Raw genomic sequence first — 18,993 nt, forward strand, 5'->3', positions numbered from 1 at the left:
CAGGAAAACAATATTATTCTCTTTTTCCTCATCAGGGAGAAACATATATAGAGGCAAATTTGACACATGGGGTCTCTAGGTCTATGTTAGGTCACTGAAATCTACCAGCCTACAGTTTGACCCAGCCCCTTATGATCTGCATGTACCCAGAGCACAGCCAGAGGAGTTCATAGGCTGCTCACACCCTGTGCTGAAGAGCATTCCAGACAGCACACAGCTTGGACATGAAGGCCCCTGCTCAGCTCCTGGGGTTCCTGCTGCTCTGGCTCCCAGGTAAGGATGGACAGTGCTGGGGATTACTTGGCTCTTCATGGAACTACTTGTATAGCATAATTAATTAAATGTGTAAAGTTTTTATGTTTCCATTGTCAGGTGCCAGATATGACATCAAATTGACCCAGTCACCATCCCTGTCTGCATCTGTTACAGACAGAGTTTCCATCACTTGCAGGGCCAGTCAGGGCATTAGAAATGATTTCCATTGGTACCAGCAGAGAGCAGGGAATGCTCCAAAGCTCCTGAACCATTATACAACTAGTTGGGATTCTGGGGTCCCCTCAAGGTTCAGTGGGAGTCAATCTGGGACAGAGTTCATTCTCACCATCAGCAGCCTGCAGCTAGAAGATGTTGCCACTTATTACTGTCAGCAGACTAATAGTTACCTTCCAGAAGTTATATAAGTTATAACATAAACCTCTCAGGGCTGAAGTGAGAGGTTGGACAGCCCCAGATGTTCCTCCTGGTGCCTTCACTTGCTCACAAAGCTTCTCAGATGCAGCCAGACTTAATGGTCCCTGAAAAGTATTAGGAAGAAGGACATGGAGGCATCTCCATACCATAACTCTCAATCCACCTGCTCATCCCAAGCAGCTCACACCTGACAATGACTCTTCTGACTTACAAAGAATGTACATCTGTACTCATGAAAGTACAGGGTGTGCTATAAATTCACATTCACTCAAAGTAGGGTTTTAACAGCAAGGTAGTGTAGTTGTGAAAAAGGTTAAAAATAATTTGTATAGAAAAAATAGTCACTAAAATGTTTTGAAAACAATTTTTATTGCCACGTTACTATTGTAGTTGAAATACATTACGATGTTTTGTTATATGCACACATTTTGCAATGGTGTAAACAATGTAATTAACAAGGAGGTCAAGCACCTTAAACATTTATCAGTTTCTTCTACTAAGGGAATTTTGTTCTTTAGCAATGAGATCTTTGAAAAAAACTATTTCAACTGATATGTTAACCACATATGAAACATTTTAATCTAATTATCAGAAAATTAGTTTCTCTTTGATGCTGAATATCAAATTAATATTTCTCAATACCATTTTTTCATCTCTTGGAAGTAGAATGAAATAATGATTTTATAGTAACTTGAGGAAATACAAAGGAGAAATAATATAAATTTGTATCTTGTTTTAGAATGATTGGACATCATTTTTTTCTAATGTTTATTCAGTGTTTAGATGGTCAAAACACCCTTGGCTTGTGGCCCAGTTAAATAAATACACACATAGATAAAAGTATGAAAAATGTGAATAAATAAAATATATTTAAGACACTTATGTGACTGTATAACAGGTACAGATAAAATAGTGACCCATATTACTTCAGTATTTCCAAGAGTAGACTGAAAAGGATCTTCCGTATACCATACATATATAGAGTCATAAATTCATATTTAATAATTTAATATGCATTTTTATACATGGACATGTTTCTGGAAGGAAAGGAGTTAGATAGGGAAGGACAGAGTAGAAAAATTAAAAGAGTGACATTATTCAAGACGCATTGTATTTATAAACTGACATGTTTAATGATAACACTTTTTTTGCACAACTACAGAGAGATAATAAAAGTAGAAGTAAAAACAAGAAATGTGTATCAAGTTCTAAATTTCTTCTTTTCATGGGCACAGAACCTGGCACTTATTACAGGGGGAGTTAGGGATGCTCATTCGGTCCAGTGGTGGCCTCAGTGCACAGGTAGTACAAGCACATGGCATCCTCAGCCGGGGCCCTGTGTGACTGGAAGAACACTGCCTCCATGTGGCCACACTTCTGGCATGGGTGGTCTTTGATTCACGGCAAAGTGGGGTCCTGGGACATGTCAGCGATGATCTGGGTCAGCTAGTGCACTTCGTGCTTGATTTTTTGATGTTAGATGTTGCTGCTGTCTGCTTCCTGCTGGTAGTCACAGTTCCGGCACGCACACAGCAGGATGGGGTTCTCCTTGTCTTCCTGTGGGTACAGCATGTTTTTACATTCCTGGCAGAAGCGAATACCTACAAAGCCCAGCAGGTTCCATAGTTATGCACTGACCGTCCAGCCTCCCCTGCTTGTGCAGACTGAAGCTCTAAATTTCTTCACTCTCCTCTCTGCTCTCCTGTTTCTTTGAAGGTTATGTTTGAATAGATTGAATCTTTTATGGCTTCTAATCTCAGATGAGATTAGAAGTGATCTCATCAGTGTTGGAAAATATACTTCCAGAAGAGACTGTGATGAGAGGAGTTCACAGCTTATGACCCAGTGAGGTCGTGGTGCAACTCACTGAATATATACAGGAAGGCATTGTCCATAGCGAGAGTTTCAGTCAAACTCAGTTAATGCAAAATGAAGTAGTTATAGACATATATAAGGCACACTTCTCCCAGAAAAGTCCTTCTTGACACATAGGAAGCAACACAACTAAACATAGATGCAAAATTATTTTCTTTTCTACTCAGAATTTATCCAGAAATCAAAATCAGCAGCAGAATCCCCAAGAGCGTGTTACAAATTCAAAATTACAAAATCACCTCAGATCTACTGAATATATGACAGCAAGTTAACAATGATCCCTGTTAGGTTTAGGAATTTGTGTTCAGGAAATGAGTATAACAGATACTACAGATTTGATTTTTACTCCTCAACACATTTAAAAGCATTTTCATTTAAACCATATTTCTCAGACTTTGTTTCTCTATCTCTGTCTCTGTCTGTCATTCTCTGTCTCTCTCTTACACATACAGATAAATGTACACACACACACACACACACACACACACACACACAGCCCTGTACCAGTCCTTTATTATAACAGAGGAATTGACCTAAGCTCTGAATGAAGAAGAGTTTTGTACTCAGGCAAGGACAGTTCTGTCTGTGTCACAATAATATTTATAAATAGAAAACCAGCTTCAAGTTGAGATGGACAAGCATATGGCTGTCTTCACATTATAACAAGTGAATATTATGTGACTCATTTCATGAGAGCAGTTTTAATACTCTCAAGGAATAGACAGCCAATGGTCTAATAATTTCCCATAAGAAACCTCTTTGCAGGGCTAAATTGGGTACATTGTGACATCAGCACAAGCCTTCTTCACTATTTGCTCATAATTGCCAGGTGATGTTCTGCCTACAACAAGTCCAGAATCTTTGGAGACAGGAATTAGAGACTGAAAACTGAGACAAATAAGCAGAAACAAGTTGTTTCGGATTGGGACTGAAGACCTTTAAAGATTGTATGTTAGTTTAAAATAAGCAGAAATATATATATATATACATATATATATATATATATATGTATATATATACATGCTCATCATGTGTATATGTATAAAATTATGTACAAGTATTTACACTAGGGCATTTCAAGTCAACATGTCAGTATACGAATGCGGTACATCTTCATCAATTTCATATTTCCATTACTCTAAAGAGAGAATTTTAAAGAATTATTAGATTAATTTGCTATAGAAATATAGTGTGGAAGAATGGCAGAATATTAGTGGATACAAAAACTATTACATTGAATATATAGTCACACTTTCATGTATAAACATTTCTATCATTTTCCTTTTCCATTATAAAGGCCATCAGGATGCTACCTGTAAGAGAAAATTTTGTTCTCCCTGTCAATTCTTTATCCTAAGTCTTAATAGGAAGTTCCTAGGAATCAGAGTTTCTAACACTCATAGCAAACATCCCTGAACAGATGTGAACTATGCTATCAGATGCATCTTCAGGTAGCTCAAATCTGTGCACTGATTGGTCAGCTCCCTTGAGGATTAGTGCTGCTGGTGGTGACACTGTCTTTTTCTGGACTAGCTGAATTAGGTTCAGGAGAGATCAGCCTCAAATCTATTCCTTTCCTAGAGACTATGCTAGACATAAACTTAACTATCACTGGGTCTCTGATTCTGAATTAGGTTGGTAGGTGCATATGTCTCTTCAAAACCATACTTCCACAGTGGGTCCTTCTTCCCAGTGCTGCAAGCATCATGGATTTTTATTGGTTATTACCAAGCGATGTCACTTTTCTCAGAAGAGCAGGCCTTACCCTCCCCACCTGGCTATTTGCATATTGCTTCCTAAGGACAGCCTTCCTTTCTAAGTCTGAAATAAAAACTCAGCTCTGAACTTGCCTTGACCTGTCAAGACTCCTCATCTCACTCCTAAAATGAAGTCCTTCTCTCAGCTCCTGTGGCTGTAAATGCTCTGGATCCCTGGTAAGAGCAAGGGGAGATGAGGGATGAGAGTGGGTTGAAGGGTGTGTTCTCAGGGCTCAGTTGCGACCTATGCAAGTGTTAGATGTTCAGTTCTTGTTATCTATGGTGGGGCAATTGAGATTTAGTTCTGGGAAATAGAGAAAATTTCAGAAGGATCTAAAACTTATGCTTTTGTGAAGATTCTTCTTGGTTAGAATAATGTAGTTGACTCCTGGATACTCATTTATATTTTAAAAATACCTTTATTTCTAATATGAAATATATTGTAAGCCAAACCATGAAATATAAACAATAGGTAATATATCAAAATACAAATAAAAAGCATGCTTTTCTATGTTTGTACATAACCTTGCACTTCTGTCTTATTCTAAATTCAGGATCCAGTGGAGATGTTGTGCTGACCCAGACTCCACTTTCCCTGCCTGGCACTCTGGGAGAGATGGCCTCCATTTCCTGCAGGTCTAGTCAGAGCCTCTTGCATAGCAACGGAAACACCTATTTGGATTAGTTCCTGCAGAAACCAGGCCAGTCTCTACAACTCCTGATCTATTTTCTGAGGTTCCGGAGATTTGGCCAGTGAGGTGAGGGGGAAGGTCAGGCAAAGATTTCACATGAAAACAGGGTGGAGGCAGAAAATGTTGGAGTTTATTGCTGCTTTCAACATACACATGTCCTCCCACAGTGATACAGCCCTGAACTAAAAACTTCCTTCTCGCTATTTGAGCTGCCTTGAAACATTGCTGGACTTGGGGGCACTAGACAAGATTGTCTGGGTTGCTTTGTATGTTCCTCCCCTTGTTTTTGTTTTCACTGTATTTAATGTTGGTATAATTTGAGGAGGGGAAGGGAAAAAACAAATTATTTAAATAGGGATACAGGTGGACCCATCGCAACAATGAGATGTTCAAGATGTTATGTCAAAAAATGAACTTTACAACTTTGACGGGGTGAGGGGGTGTGCTGGGGGCAGGAGGGTGGAGATGGGAGGGCAGGGATGGTAAGGGGAAACAAAGGAGGTAGCAATAAGAAATGTACTCATTACCTTGCTCATGTAATTGTAACCCCTCTCTCTGTATGGTATTTTCACAATAAAAAAAGAAAAAAGAGAGAGAACTGGAAACAGCACATGTCTTGGAGCTTACTTTGATAAGAATCATTTTATATGCTCATATGCACAAGCTGGTACAAAAGAGCAGACAGGGGAATTTTCCCTCAGCCAATCAGCTTTTCTTTCTTCAGCCAAATGCATGGTTTCTCTCATTCATATTGATCAGCATTCTGTGGAAAAGTAGCAAAGAACTGGGCTCTCTCAGTTAGCTCTGTCCTCTCTGCTTACTTCACACTCCTGGATTCTGTGCTTACTCATCACTTGATGGGTTAACAATGGGGTGGTGTTACTGGTAGGAGGTAAAAGCTCCTAGTTGGAGGAAATACATTTGTGGGACTGTCCTTATGCCTAAATCTTGCCCTCACTTCTTCCTATATAATTTTGGATTCGTGTTTGCCATGAGTTGAATAGCCTGTAGTAGATGGTCCCACATCATGAAGTTCTGCCTCTTCATAGGCCAAGGAAGCTAAGGATTGTAAACTGAAATCTCTGACAAAATGAGCCCAAATGAATACTTTCTTTCTTCTGTTAGGTTGTTCTTGTCAGTACTTGGGTTCAGACACAAATATTAGGAACTCACCTAAATATTCTGACTAGCAATCTGTAGTTTAATCAGGTAACAAGGATCCATGCAAAATTTCAGAAACTAGGCTTTAGCACATGCCTATTTTGGCTAAGAAGATCTTAAGTTGGAAAAAATTATTTAGATATACACAACTACTTATCAATACCATGATCTCAGGCCTCAAAATAATAATGGTTTTAGAAACTTGAGGATATATCAAGACTAAACAATTACTAAACATTTTGCCTATAATCCCCAAAGGTCACAGAAGGAAATAAGTGGATTGAAGTTGAGGCTATATTGGCAAATCATTATCACAAAACTCTCTGCATGAAATCTAGGCATTGTGCTACTATTTTATACTAATGGCTATAAGGGAGGTACAGATAGATGGAACATGGTCTTACCTCTATCTGATAGACAAAACTAAAACAGAAAAGGCTAGGTGTATGGCTCATGGAGTGTGGGTGGTTGGGGAGGAAGGGATGGTGGGACAACAACAAGGGAATGGGTAACAATGATCAACAAGTAATGTACTCATCGCCTTACTCATAAAACTGCAAACCCTCTGTACAGCATCTTTAAAATAAAATGAAATAAAAATAAAACAGAATTGCTTAGCAAGCTCAAGGCTTTGGACTACAAGCCCTTTACAAATGTGTTTCTGTGTTGGGCATTTTGTGACCTGAATTTCTCTATGTACCTTGATCTCTAGATGTTGCTTATGAACTCTAGAAGTGACTCTTTGGCCACTGAGGAAGATCAAACAAAATCCATGTCAGAGGCAAAATGAGTGACCTGCAATACAAGAGCTCCAGTCAGATCAACAGCCATTAAGAGTGTGAATAGTCTTGAGCAGGTGGCTCATGCCTGTGAATCCTAACTACTCAGAAGGCCGACATCTGAGGATGTCAGCTGGAAAGTCCATGAGACTCTTATCTCCAATTGTCACTGGAAAACCAGAAATGGACATGTGCCTCAAAGTGGAGAGTGCTAGCCCTGAGTTCAAGCTCCATGAGTGACCAAAAAAGTATGAATTGCTGATGAATGTAAGTACTTGTGTTGTATGCCAAAAAGTTTTTGAGTGGTTCATTGCACATTATTTTCGTTAAAAACCAATTGCTTCACTATAGATATTTACAAAACAATCGGAAACAGGAGAAATAAAAAAATCTACAAAATATATGAATGAATAGAATAGATTTTAGTTCATTTATGGTAACATCCAAGGAATAGTTAGTACTATTACCAATATTACAGAATTATATAATGTAATATACAGTAATGTGTGGTAATATATAAATGGAGCAATAAAATGTGACTTTATATGTACAATAAAGACTTTTCAAATATCATTAAGTTCACAGTTAAAAAATGAGTGGCATATATCCCTATGGGCTATAGGTTTTAAAACATGCATATAGATTTATTTACTGCTACATACATACATGTATATGTGTGTGTATTTATAAATATCAAGAGAAAGATGCATCATGTGCAGATACACACACAAACACACATACACAAACACAAATTATGAGGCATCTGATGAAATGTAGCTTAGTTTGTCCAGAGCCTGTCCTAAAGACAGAAATGTAAGAATGTAGAGCATGGAGACTTCTGAGGAAACATATATATTGCTAACCTACATATTGCTAAATAATCTTATTTCTACACTTACTATTCTCATGAAAGTTTCAAGAAAACAGAAATACTTTGGGAACCTTTTATAGTAGTTCTGCATTGTCAAATTGGTAGGATTGCTTGCAGATTAAGAAAGTGTATTTCTGAACCTGTCTGTGAGAAACTCTTTAGAGAGAATTGACTGTGAGAGGAAGATCCACCTCATAGTCCACAGCTCCTTTCAGTAGGATGAGGTCTCTCGTGCAATAAAAGAGCCAGGAGAAAGAAGGAGAACATTCACTGTGCTTCTTGGGTGACATGATGTGAGCTCCACTGTACTCTGCCCACATGGCAGCGTAAAATTTCTGATCTAAGATTGAAATAAGGAATTCTTCCCTTCAAGTTGCTTTTATTAAGGTCTTGTCAGCAATTAAAAGCTAAGTACACATCTTGATAACATGTTCTAACTAACTTTGACCAATGATATAAGATGGATGCTGTACTGAAGAGCATTTGGCATCACAGTCTCTGGGTTGAGAGGGATGGCTATTATTTATAGTGGAAACTTTGCCAATTTGTTAGATAACAATATGGTGAGGTAGATTTCTTTAAAGAGGGTGTATAAGTGAGGGAAACTATGTTTCTAAGCAGATGGTGTAGAACAACATCCTGAACTTATCTATTTAGCCTCAGGATGATGAAATGTAGGTGTGATTAAGGAGGAAGAGGTGCCAGGAGGTGGATTCAGAACACTGGTATCTGGGTGCCATATTCTTGGAGCAGGAAGGGAGTGGCAACTTTAATCTTAAAACAGTTTGTAGACCCTTTGCAGGGATGGGAAGGGGGAAAAAAGGAGGAGGCAACAATGCTTGATAAGAAATGTACTCATTACCTTGCTCATGTAATTGTAACCCCTATGAATGGTATTTTCACAATAAAAAAGAGAAAAATAGAAAAAAAACTTCTCAATAGTTTGTGAACAAATCCACATCTCATGATAAGTCCATTGGCACTGAGTGCACTTGACATCTGTAACTAACAGTGATGAATTCACACTGAGAGTATCAGCCTGCTTTTCTTCTAATTACAATACTTTCCCAGCACATTGGTTTCAAGAAGTGAATACTAGCAACCTTGTAAATCGTCAGGACTCAATGGCCAATAGACATAAAAGAAATGCAAATCAAAACAACATTGAGGTTCCACCTCACCACAGTTAGAATGGCTATAACCAAAAACTCTAATAACAACAGATGTTGGAGGGGATGTGGACAGAAGGGAACCCTACTTCATTGGTGGTGGGAGTGTAAACTTGTTCAACCACTTTGGAAAGTAGTATGGAGGTTCCTCAAAAGACTCCACATAGAGCTCCCCTATGACCCAGCAATCCCACTTTTGGGCATTTACCCAAATGATCAGAAGCAAGACCATACTAAAGCTACCAGCACAACTATGTTTATTGCAGCATTATTTACCATAGCTAAGATATAGAACCAACCCAGATGCCCCTCAGTAGATGAATGGATCAAGAAAATGTGGTATATATACACAATGGAATTCTATGCCTCCATGAGAGAGAATGGCATGGCCCATTTTTTAGCAAATGGAAATATTTGGAAAAAAAATATATTAAGTGAAGTAAACCATGCCCAAAGAAACATAGGTCCCATGTTTTCTCTTATTTGCAATAACCAGTATATGTCTGAGACAAGCAAAAATGGTCAGATAAGTTTATGTTAGGTGAAATGAACCCCACAATAAAGACTCAAATGTTTTTTTTCTTTCTTGCTATTGTTTCTAACATATTTATAAGATTATTTCTTTGTAGCTGAGACGGTGGCTTAGTGGTAGAGTGCTTGCTTTGCATGCATGAGGCGCTGGGTTCGATTCCTCAGCACCACATAAGTAGAAAAAAAAGCTGGAAGTGGCACTGTTGCTCAAGTGGTAGAGTGCTAGCCTTGAGCTGAAGAGCTGAGGGACAGTGCCCAGGCCCAGAGTTCAGGCCCCTTGATTGGACCAAGAAAAAAAAAGATTATTTCTTTGTTGGTTTGTATGTCCCTCCGCCATGGTATAACCCCTGTTTTCACTGTATTTGATGGTATTATAACTTGTGGAGGGGAAAGAATAAAACAAATTTTTTAAATATGGATACAGATAAACCCATTGCAACAATGAGATTTAAAAGACGTTATGTTGAAAAACGAACTTTTTAACTCGGACGTAGGGTGGGGTTGGGGGGTGGTGACTGGGGTGGTGGAGGAGATGGGAAGGGATGGTAGGGGAAACAAAGCAGGAGGTAACAATGCTTGATAAGAAATGTACTCATTACCTTGACCATGTAATTGTAACCCCTCTGTATGATATTTTTACAATTAAAGAAGAAAAAAAATCTAGCTCACAGGGAAACACTGGTTCTCCCCATCTGCACCATGGCATGCATGAATAGTGATAGATTTTCCTTTACCACTTAAGCCCTCTACATGCCATGGGACCTATGTTTCTTTAGGCCTGGCTTACTTCACTTAATATAATTTTTTCCAAGCCTTTCAATTTCCTAGGAAATGGGGCAATGTCATTCTTTCTGATGGAGGCATAGAATTTCATTGTATATATGTACCACATTTTCTTGATTCATTCATCTACTGAGAGGCATCGGGATTGGTTCCATATCCTAGCTATGGTAAATAATGCTGTGATAAACATGGTTGTTGTGGTAGCTTTGGTATGATCTTGTTTGTGTAAATGCTCAAAAGTGGGATTGCTGTGTCATAGGGGAGCTCTATGTGAAGTCTTTTGAGGAACCTCCATACTGCTTTCCAAAGTGGTTGAACAAGTTTACACTCCTACCAACAGTAGGGTTCCCTTCTGTTCACATCCCCTTCTGCATTTGTTGTTACTGGATTTCTAGATTGTAGCTATTCTAACTGGGGTGGGGTGGAATCTCAACATTCTCTTCAATGATATTGAAAGCAAAAATTCACTATCACACTCTTTTATATGAAGCCAGCATAACCCTCATACAAACCAGGCAGGGACTCATCAAAGAAAGAGAACTATAAACCCATTTCTTTGATGAATATTGACGCAAAACTTCTCAACAAAATCTTGGCCTAAGGACTTCAACAACTCATCAAAAAAATTATACACCACAATCAAACAGGAATCATTTCAGGGATGCAAAGATGGTTCAATATATGCAAATCAAGTTATAAAATCCAACACGAGTAAGGATAAGAACCACACAATTATCTCAATAGATGCAGAGAAAGCATTTGACAAGATCCAACACCCCTTTATGATAAAAGCTCTGGAAAAACTAGGAATCTACAGAACATTCCGCAATACAATAAAGGCTGTATATGACAAATGTACAGCCAGCATTTTACTAAATGGTGAAAAATTAAAGCCATTTCCTCTAAATTCAGGAATGAGAAGAGGATGCCCACTCTCTCCACTCCTCCTCACCCTAGTATTAGAATGCCTAGATGATGGGCCTCAAGCCAGAAATCTCAGGGATCATGCCCATGTCCTGCAGCCTTGCCTAGCTCCTGAGGATTTGCATGTGTCCATGCACAGCCAAGTGCCTGAACACTTCTTCATGGTTCCCAGTCAGCACACAGTATGAGTGAAAGCCCCTGTTCAGCTCAGAGGATCCTGCTGCTTTGACCCAAAGATACAGAAGGATAGTACTAGGAATTTATTGAGCCCAAGGTTAACAGTGATGCCTTACTCCTCATGGAAACTCCCAGAACATAATTAATTCTGCGGATATTTGGTGTCTGTTTTCAATATCAGGTGCTAGAGTGACATCCTCATTTCCCAGTGTCCATGCTCTCTGTGTGCATCTGTAGGAGACAGTCTCTATCACTTCCAAATCCAATCAGGGATTAGTCGTGATTCACAATGGCATCACCAGAAACGAGGTGATGCTCCTAAACTCTTGATTTATTGGGCATCACATTTACAGTCTGAGGTGACATCCAGATTTAATGGCAATGGACTGGAGTATTGACAACCCTCTCAATGTTGTCTGTCTGTCTTCCATCAGCCTCAGGAGCACCAACCAGATAATGCTTCTCGTGTCTTATAAAAAACACAGATCTGTCATTCTGAGCCTCTGAAACATGGTATCCAGGTGGATATAATTTGCAGTTTGTCACACAAGAGGCCTTTGCCCGCCTTGTGCTCCCTTTACACTGCTGCACCCACCTGCTAATTTGCATAGTGCTCCCTAAGGAGGACTTTCCCTTTTGAGTCTGAGATGAAGGCTCAGCTTGCCCTTGTCTTGTCCTATCAGGACTCTTAAAAGAGAATTCTTTTAGTAAGCTCCTGGGCTGCTAATGCTCTGGCTCACTGGTAAGTACAGAGGGAGATGAACAATGAAATCATGTAAATCGCAAGAAAATGAAAGAAACTAGATAATCATATTGAGTGACATAGGTCAGGATGCAAAAACAAAATAGTATTCGGTCCTACTCACTTGTGGAACCCAGACTTAAATGATGGTAATGATGATGGTGGTGATGTTGATGATGGCATTGATGATGATGATAATAATAATAATATAATATAATTTAACATGAATGACAAAATGGAAAATATGTGAAGGGAGACAGGTGAAGGTGAAAGAAAGGGACAAAAAGCACACTAAGTGTAGAAGATGAATTGGTATATAAATAAATATATACTTTCATATACTCACATGTGCATTCGAGTTATGACGTTCCTTTACACAGTATGAAAAATGGTGGGAGTGGGAGAGAAAGAGTATAGCAATAGAAAGGAGGTGGTGAGTTTTTGAAAATAAGCTGCATTCAGGTAGGGATTCTCATCACAAACTAACCTCCAGTTGTTAATATATGACAATTACAATTTATCCAACAATAAAATAAATAAAATGCCATGATTATGCATATAAAACTCCTGGGAAGCTGCACAACTATTAACCAAGAACGGTAAAACTCCAAATGAAAACTTGTCAGCTGCTATGTCATAAAAAGGCCACTAGATAGAAAACAAATCTCACAAAGAAAAACTTGAAACCTAACCTTGTCAATAGGAGCTTGAAGCCATGGAGTTCCATCTCAGGCTTTCATGGCACACATGGCATGTAGGACCATGTTTACAGAGGGTATTGTGTCTCCCCACGTCCACTTTGTAAACTTTAATCAAACCTGACAAGGATGATGCACAAGTTTCTTTTTTTTTGGAGGGGGGGGGTCCGGTCGTGGGACCTGAACTCTGGGCCTGGGCCCAACACACAAGTTTCTTGTAGTGAAGTTATTAAGGACAGGTCAGAAAGGTGCGGGGAGGAGGGTGGACCCTGCAGATATGCAGCCCTGAAAGGAACATGTGCACACACACTGTCCAGCTGTGGAAGGTGAGAGGGGGTTGCAGTGTCAGTGCTGTCCCCAGCAGTTCCCAAGAGTCCTCTGCAGTGATCAGGCCACTGATTGTCCTTAAAGGCACAGATGGTGTCCTGAGCTTCATGATGTCAGGCTAGAAATATAACTGTTTATTGTTCGTAGCATTCTTTTACAGTGTTCGAATTTAAAATGCTGAGTTAGACAATTAGAATTATATTAATTAATGTTTTAGTTTACTAGGTAATTTACTATGTATAAACAATAGATATATAAATTCTACATTCATTTGTGATGTGCTCCTCTCTATTTGAGAGGAATAGACTTTTTCCTTGGACCCAGGCCTCACTCAGGTCCATGACCCAGACCTTTAACACCTTTCTTTCCTGTATGCTCTTTCTTCTTCCAGGAAGATTCCCAGAAATGTTTTCTTATGACCTGCTTGGTCTTCATCTCTTTCCTTGGTTTTCAGCCTCATCTCTCAGCTAGCTGGTTACATTCCTCACACCTCAGGGCAGTGTAAGCCTATCTGCAGCTCTGATATGAGACTAGTATTCCAAGTCTTCCATGTATTTCAGTACCTGAAGTCTGTGCAGATTTCAAATTCACAAGTCCCATGCCACATGTCCACACATGCTGAAGGCAGCCCTGGAGTGTGGCTCTGGAGAATGTAATGTGTTATTCCCAGAGCCTGGCTGATTTTAACCACACTCAAATAGATACTCTTTGGGTCTCTCTACTTCATCCTATTATAATGGCCCCTTGAATTTATCAGATGGCCTTCACAACTATAGCAGCCAGCTGCTTTCTCCTTGTTTTATTTAGTACCAGCTTTGTCCTGCAGTGCATGTAAGAGACACCAGATCCCTCCCAGCAAGGGCAGTAGGAGCTATTCAGGGGACCATGTGATAAGATTAGAAGTGATATTTCAGAACAGTGAAGGGGGTGGGCATATCTTTTAGGGAAATATATAAATCATCATCAAAATAGGAAAAAAGAAGAAGAAGAAGTAGAAGAATTATGTGAGCATGTAGTGCAGAGAACATTAATTTTTTAAAGGATGGAGGTCATCAAATCAAGACTCAGATGGAGTTCTGGTAGTAAACGGTACTGAAGAATACACTGATTGGGTAATGAGTTACTCATGGTCTATTGGCTTTGAAAGAGCAGTGTTATCTTTACACATCATCTTCTTGGACTTCCAGTGGTAAGTTCCATGTGATCACCCTGTTCATTTAACTCTGGTATGACAATCTACACAATGTGATGGAGCATGTCCACATGCTAATCTCTATGTGGGGACCTTTTTCATTTCACTTTGGCTTCACTGACTGTGATTTCCCAGGTGGAAGATGTTCTTTGCAAACTGGGTGGCTGCAGTTTCTCAACCCCACCCTTGACCACATTGTAATTTGTCATTTCTGTACCTATATGAATAATATCTCCTACATACAACTTGTGAAAACTGCTTTGTTGGGGTAATGCATATAATACTAGCCACAGGAGGTTGAGATCTTACGATTAGGGTTGGAATTCGTGTTGGACAGAAAAGACTATGAGTCTCTGTCACCACTTAAACATCAAAAGGTTGGAAGTGAAGCTGTGACTCATTTGGCACAATTTCACCCTTGAGCACAAAAGCTCAGGGACTAAGTCAAGGCCCAGGCCTAGTACACAAAAAACTGCTTGACTTAGGACCTAAAAGACATGTAAGTTGAAGGACTATGCAGGCTTAAGGAGCATAATGAAGTTCAAGTAGAGTTGAGTCCTCGGTCTAGAGAATAACTCAGCTTCTGAGAAAGAAAAATTTCCATTAATAGAAGAAACAAATGTCCTCTAAAAGTTCAGAAATATCTGGCACATACATGCATAATACCCACAAAGCTAGATAGGATTCCAGGTATTTTCCTAAAACTAAAGAAGAAATACCTGAGTGTCAACTGTTCTAGAGGAAGGCGTTAGGGAAGAATATTCAGAAGCGAAGCAATCCAGTCAAATATATGAGTTCACAGGACACCAATGAATGCACCAATGGATTGTCCATATACCTCTGATCATGACACTTTGTTGCACATATATTTTTCAGTGCGACCTTCCAATAAAGACTTTGAAAACTGTCCACTTCTCTCTTTTTATCAATGCATCTATCTGTCTTTCTACCTACACATATATTATCACTTTTATAGCACACATGTCTGGGTATTAATGATCATTATTAAACCATATAACAAGGTTCAGGCAAACAACCTGAATACTCTTAAGAATTCTGTGTCACAAACTCCACTGATACCAGAGTTAGAGGCATTCTAAAATTACTTTCCCTTGGAAATGTTTGTCTTTGAGTGAATGATTTTAGTGAAGGAAATCATACCAAGTCATGGATAAGTTGAAAATGTTAAAAATTCTATTTGGGGTTGGGAATCGAGCTCAGTGGAAGAGTGCTTACCTGGAAAGTGCAAGGCCTTCAGGTCCGTCCTCAGATCTGGAAAAAAATCTATTCTTATCACAGGCCAACAGAATCATAATGATTTCTTGTCTCTAGAAACACATCATCTACAAGCACATTGGACATCTGGGTTCCTCAGGACTGTGCTTTGTCACTGAGATCTGCTAGCCTGCGGCACTGACTCGTACTGCCCAAGCCATGTTGATTTGCATGTGCCCAGAGCTCAGCCCACTACACTGGGAACTTCTTCATAGGCTGCTCACACTCTGTGCAGGAGAAGTTCCAGTCAGCACACAGCATGGACATGAGGGCCCCTGCTCAGCTCCTGGGGCTCCTGCTGCTCTGGATTGCAGGTAAGGAAAGATGATACTGGGGATTATTCATCCAATGTTCAACTGAGCTACTTTGCTGTTCATGGAAGTACTTGTACAGCAGAATTAATTAAACTGCTAATGGCTTTTATGTTTCCAATGTCAGGTGCCAGATGTGACACTCAGTTGACCCAGCCACCATCCCTGTCATCATCTCAGGGAGACAGAGTCACCATCACTTGCATAGCCAGTCAGGGCATTACCAATTATTTACATTGGTACCAGCAGAGAGTAGGGAAAGCTCCAGAGCTCCTGATCAGTTATGCAACTACTTTGCAATCTGGGTTCCCACCAAGGTTCAGTGGCAGTGGATATGGAACAGAGTTCACTCTTGCCATCAGCAGCCTGCAGCTTGAAGATGCCGCAACTTATTTCTGTCAACAGAGTCATTATTATCCCCCACAGTGATACAAGTCATAACAAAAACCTCCCGGCAAAGCAGAAGTGAGGGGCTGGGCTGCCCCAGCTGCTCCTCCTGGGGCCTCTACCTGCACAATTGCCTCTACTCTACACAACTACTCAGACACAGCCAAACTTTAAGGTCTCTGGAGAGGTCATGGAGGCATTTGCACACCCTAACATTCTGTCCTCCTGCTCATCCCAAGCAGCACACACCTTCTGACTTTAAAAATCACTGATCTATACTCATGTTTCACTTACATTGTGCTAACAATTTGCAGCCACCCAAAAGAAAGAGGCATTTTAGGTATATCAAACCAGGTTTTAAACGCAAGGCAATAAAGCTTTAGAAAAGATTTGGAAAAAATTATATTAAGTGAAGTAAGACTGACCAAAAGAAACATAGGTCCCATGGTTTCCCTTATTTGCAATAACTAGTATATGTCAGCGTCAAGCAGAAAAGGTTAGATAAGTTGATGTTAGGGAAATGAACCCTAAGATATGTATTCAAATGTTTTTCTTACATGCGATTGTTTCTAACACATTTATAAGATCATTTCTTTGTTGCTTTGTATGTCCCTCCCCCATGGTATAACCCCTGCTTTCACTGTATTTGATGTTGGTATAATTTGTGGAGGGGAAGGAAAAAACCAAATTGTTTAAATAGGGACACAGGTGAACCCATTGCAAAAATGAGATGTACAAGTCATTATGTCAAAAACGAACTTTACAACTTTGGTGGCGGGGAGAGGGGTAGGAGGAGTGGGTGGAGGGGCAGGAGGAGGATGGGAAGGGATTTTAGGGGGAAACAAAGGAGGAGGCTACAATACTTGATGAGAAATGTACTCATTACCTTGCCCATCTAATTGTAAACCCTCTGTATGGTATTTTCACAATTAAAAATTATAATAATAAAAAACAGGTTTTGTTTTCAGATTATAAAGAATTCTTCATCAAGTCTTGAAATATAATTTCTTGATTAAAATGGAAAATTTCCAGTTCACTGAGAGGTACATCCATGAGTTATCATATATATATATATATATGTATATATATATATATATATGCCACTAGCAATACATAAGATAGCAAATTTACACAATTCCTGTTATAGCCATGGTCTGATTCATAAGATACTTCATCCATCTGCCAAAGGCTCTGAGGATACCGAGCAGAGCATATCTTCTGAGACCCCACTCCGCTGGGCCTACAGCCCACAAAGCTCTCCCTTGCAGGTCTGTATTGGTGGCTCTACTCAAGAAGCAGTTTTCCCTGTATTTGATGTTGGTTTAATTTGGAGAGCGGAAGGGAAAAAACATATTGTTTAAATAGGGATACAGGTTGATCCATTGCAACAATGTACAAGACACTATATTGAAAAATGAACTTTACAATTTAGACTGTGGGGGGTGTGGAGGGAAGAGAGAAGGGAGTGTAGTTGTGGAGATGGGAGGGAAAGGATGGTAGGGGAAAACAAAGGAGGAGGCAACAATGATTGATAAGAAATGTATTCATTACCTTGGTTATATTGTAACCCCTCTGTATTAGTATTTTCATAATAAAATCCTTATTTAAAAAAAGGAGTTGTTTGAAGATATTGAAAGGTAAAGAAAAACAGAAATAGGAAAGGAACAAGATAAAAGCCTTGCTCCTGTCATTGCTTAAGGAGGTAAAGAAAAGAAATAAGTTAATAGAGGAATAGAAACTTCTTAATATTCCTTAAAATAACATGAAGCTCAGACCTAAGTGAGACATAAGTCAGGCAAAGCAGTTCTCAACACTTTCAAACAGCATGTTGAGCATCCTTTGAATATCAAAGTGTGAAATAAGAAAGCAACAAAATCATGCTCTGAGAAAGAGGTTAGAAAGGACAGTTGTGTAAAGCTTAAGGTTGAAAATGGTTCTCCAGTATCAGTTCTTTGGCTTGCTGGGTAGTAGCCTCCAGAACAGCAAGATGTGAGGCTCTGGTTTATGGATGCTATAATGACCCCATACCGACTCTGCTGCACACCAAGATTCCTCCTTGCAGATTCAGACAACAAATTGCTTTTAGGGACAAGCTCCATTATGTCATTGGGCAACATGTCATGCTGGCATGTCCTATTTATCTGAACAGTAAATTTGTTTATACAACATGAATGCTCCATCAGTGAAATTCTAAATGCAAGCTTCTAACCATCAAGCAACTCATAGCAGCACATTTGAAAACATTTTCGAAAAGTAATTTTATAAAGAAAAAATAGTCATTGAAAAACAATTTTGATTGCCGTGATACAATTGTATTTGAAGTACACTATTGTGCCATGATCTAAACATTTGTACTAACAAGCTAGTTCATCACATTAAACATCAATTTCTTATAGGCATGGGATATTTTCAGCTAATTATGTCTTTAAGAACTTATTTCTGGGGCTGGGAAGGTGGCTCAGGAGTAGAGCGCCAGAGTTGGCCTGAAGAGCTGAGGGACAGTGCCCAAGCCCAGAGTTCAGTCCCCATGACTGACAAAAACAAAACAAAACAAAAATAAAATCTCCCTTATTTCTACTCATGTTAACAAAACATCCAATCTAATTATCAGAAAATTAATTTCTTTCTGATGGTGATTATCAAATTGGTTAT

At 39.3% G+C, this 18,993-nt stretch overlaps 2 pseudogenes and 1 gene segment (V, D, J or C); 1 reads left to right on the forward strand and 2 right to left on the reverse strand.

The window, feature by feature from the left end:
• Positions 1-213: 213 nt before the first annotated feature.
• On the forward strand, positions 214-680 carry LOC122116854. The segment is given in 2 exon segments: positions 214-273; positions 373-680. Coding segments are annotated over 2 exon segments (357 nt in total).
• A 1,280-nt stretch (positions 681-1,960) lies between these two features.
• LOC122116732 lies at positions 1,961-9,863 on the reverse strand (annotated as a pseudogene).
• An 8,422-nt stretch (positions 9,864-18,285) lies between these two features.
• LOC122116855 lies at positions 18,286-18,510 on the reverse strand (annotated as a pseudogene).
• Between the last annotated feature and the right edge of the window lie 483 nt (positions 18,511-18,993).

This window comes from Dipodomys spectabilis, unplaced genomic scaffold, assembly GCF_019054845.1.
Source record: "Dipodomys spectabilis isolate Male_0828 unplaced genomic scaffold, ASM1905484v1 ptg000137l, whole genome shotgun sequence".
NCBI classification, from domain to species: domain Eukaryota; kingdom Metazoa; phylum Chordata; class Mammalia; order Rodentia; family Heteromyidae; genus Dipodomys; species Dipodomys spectabilis.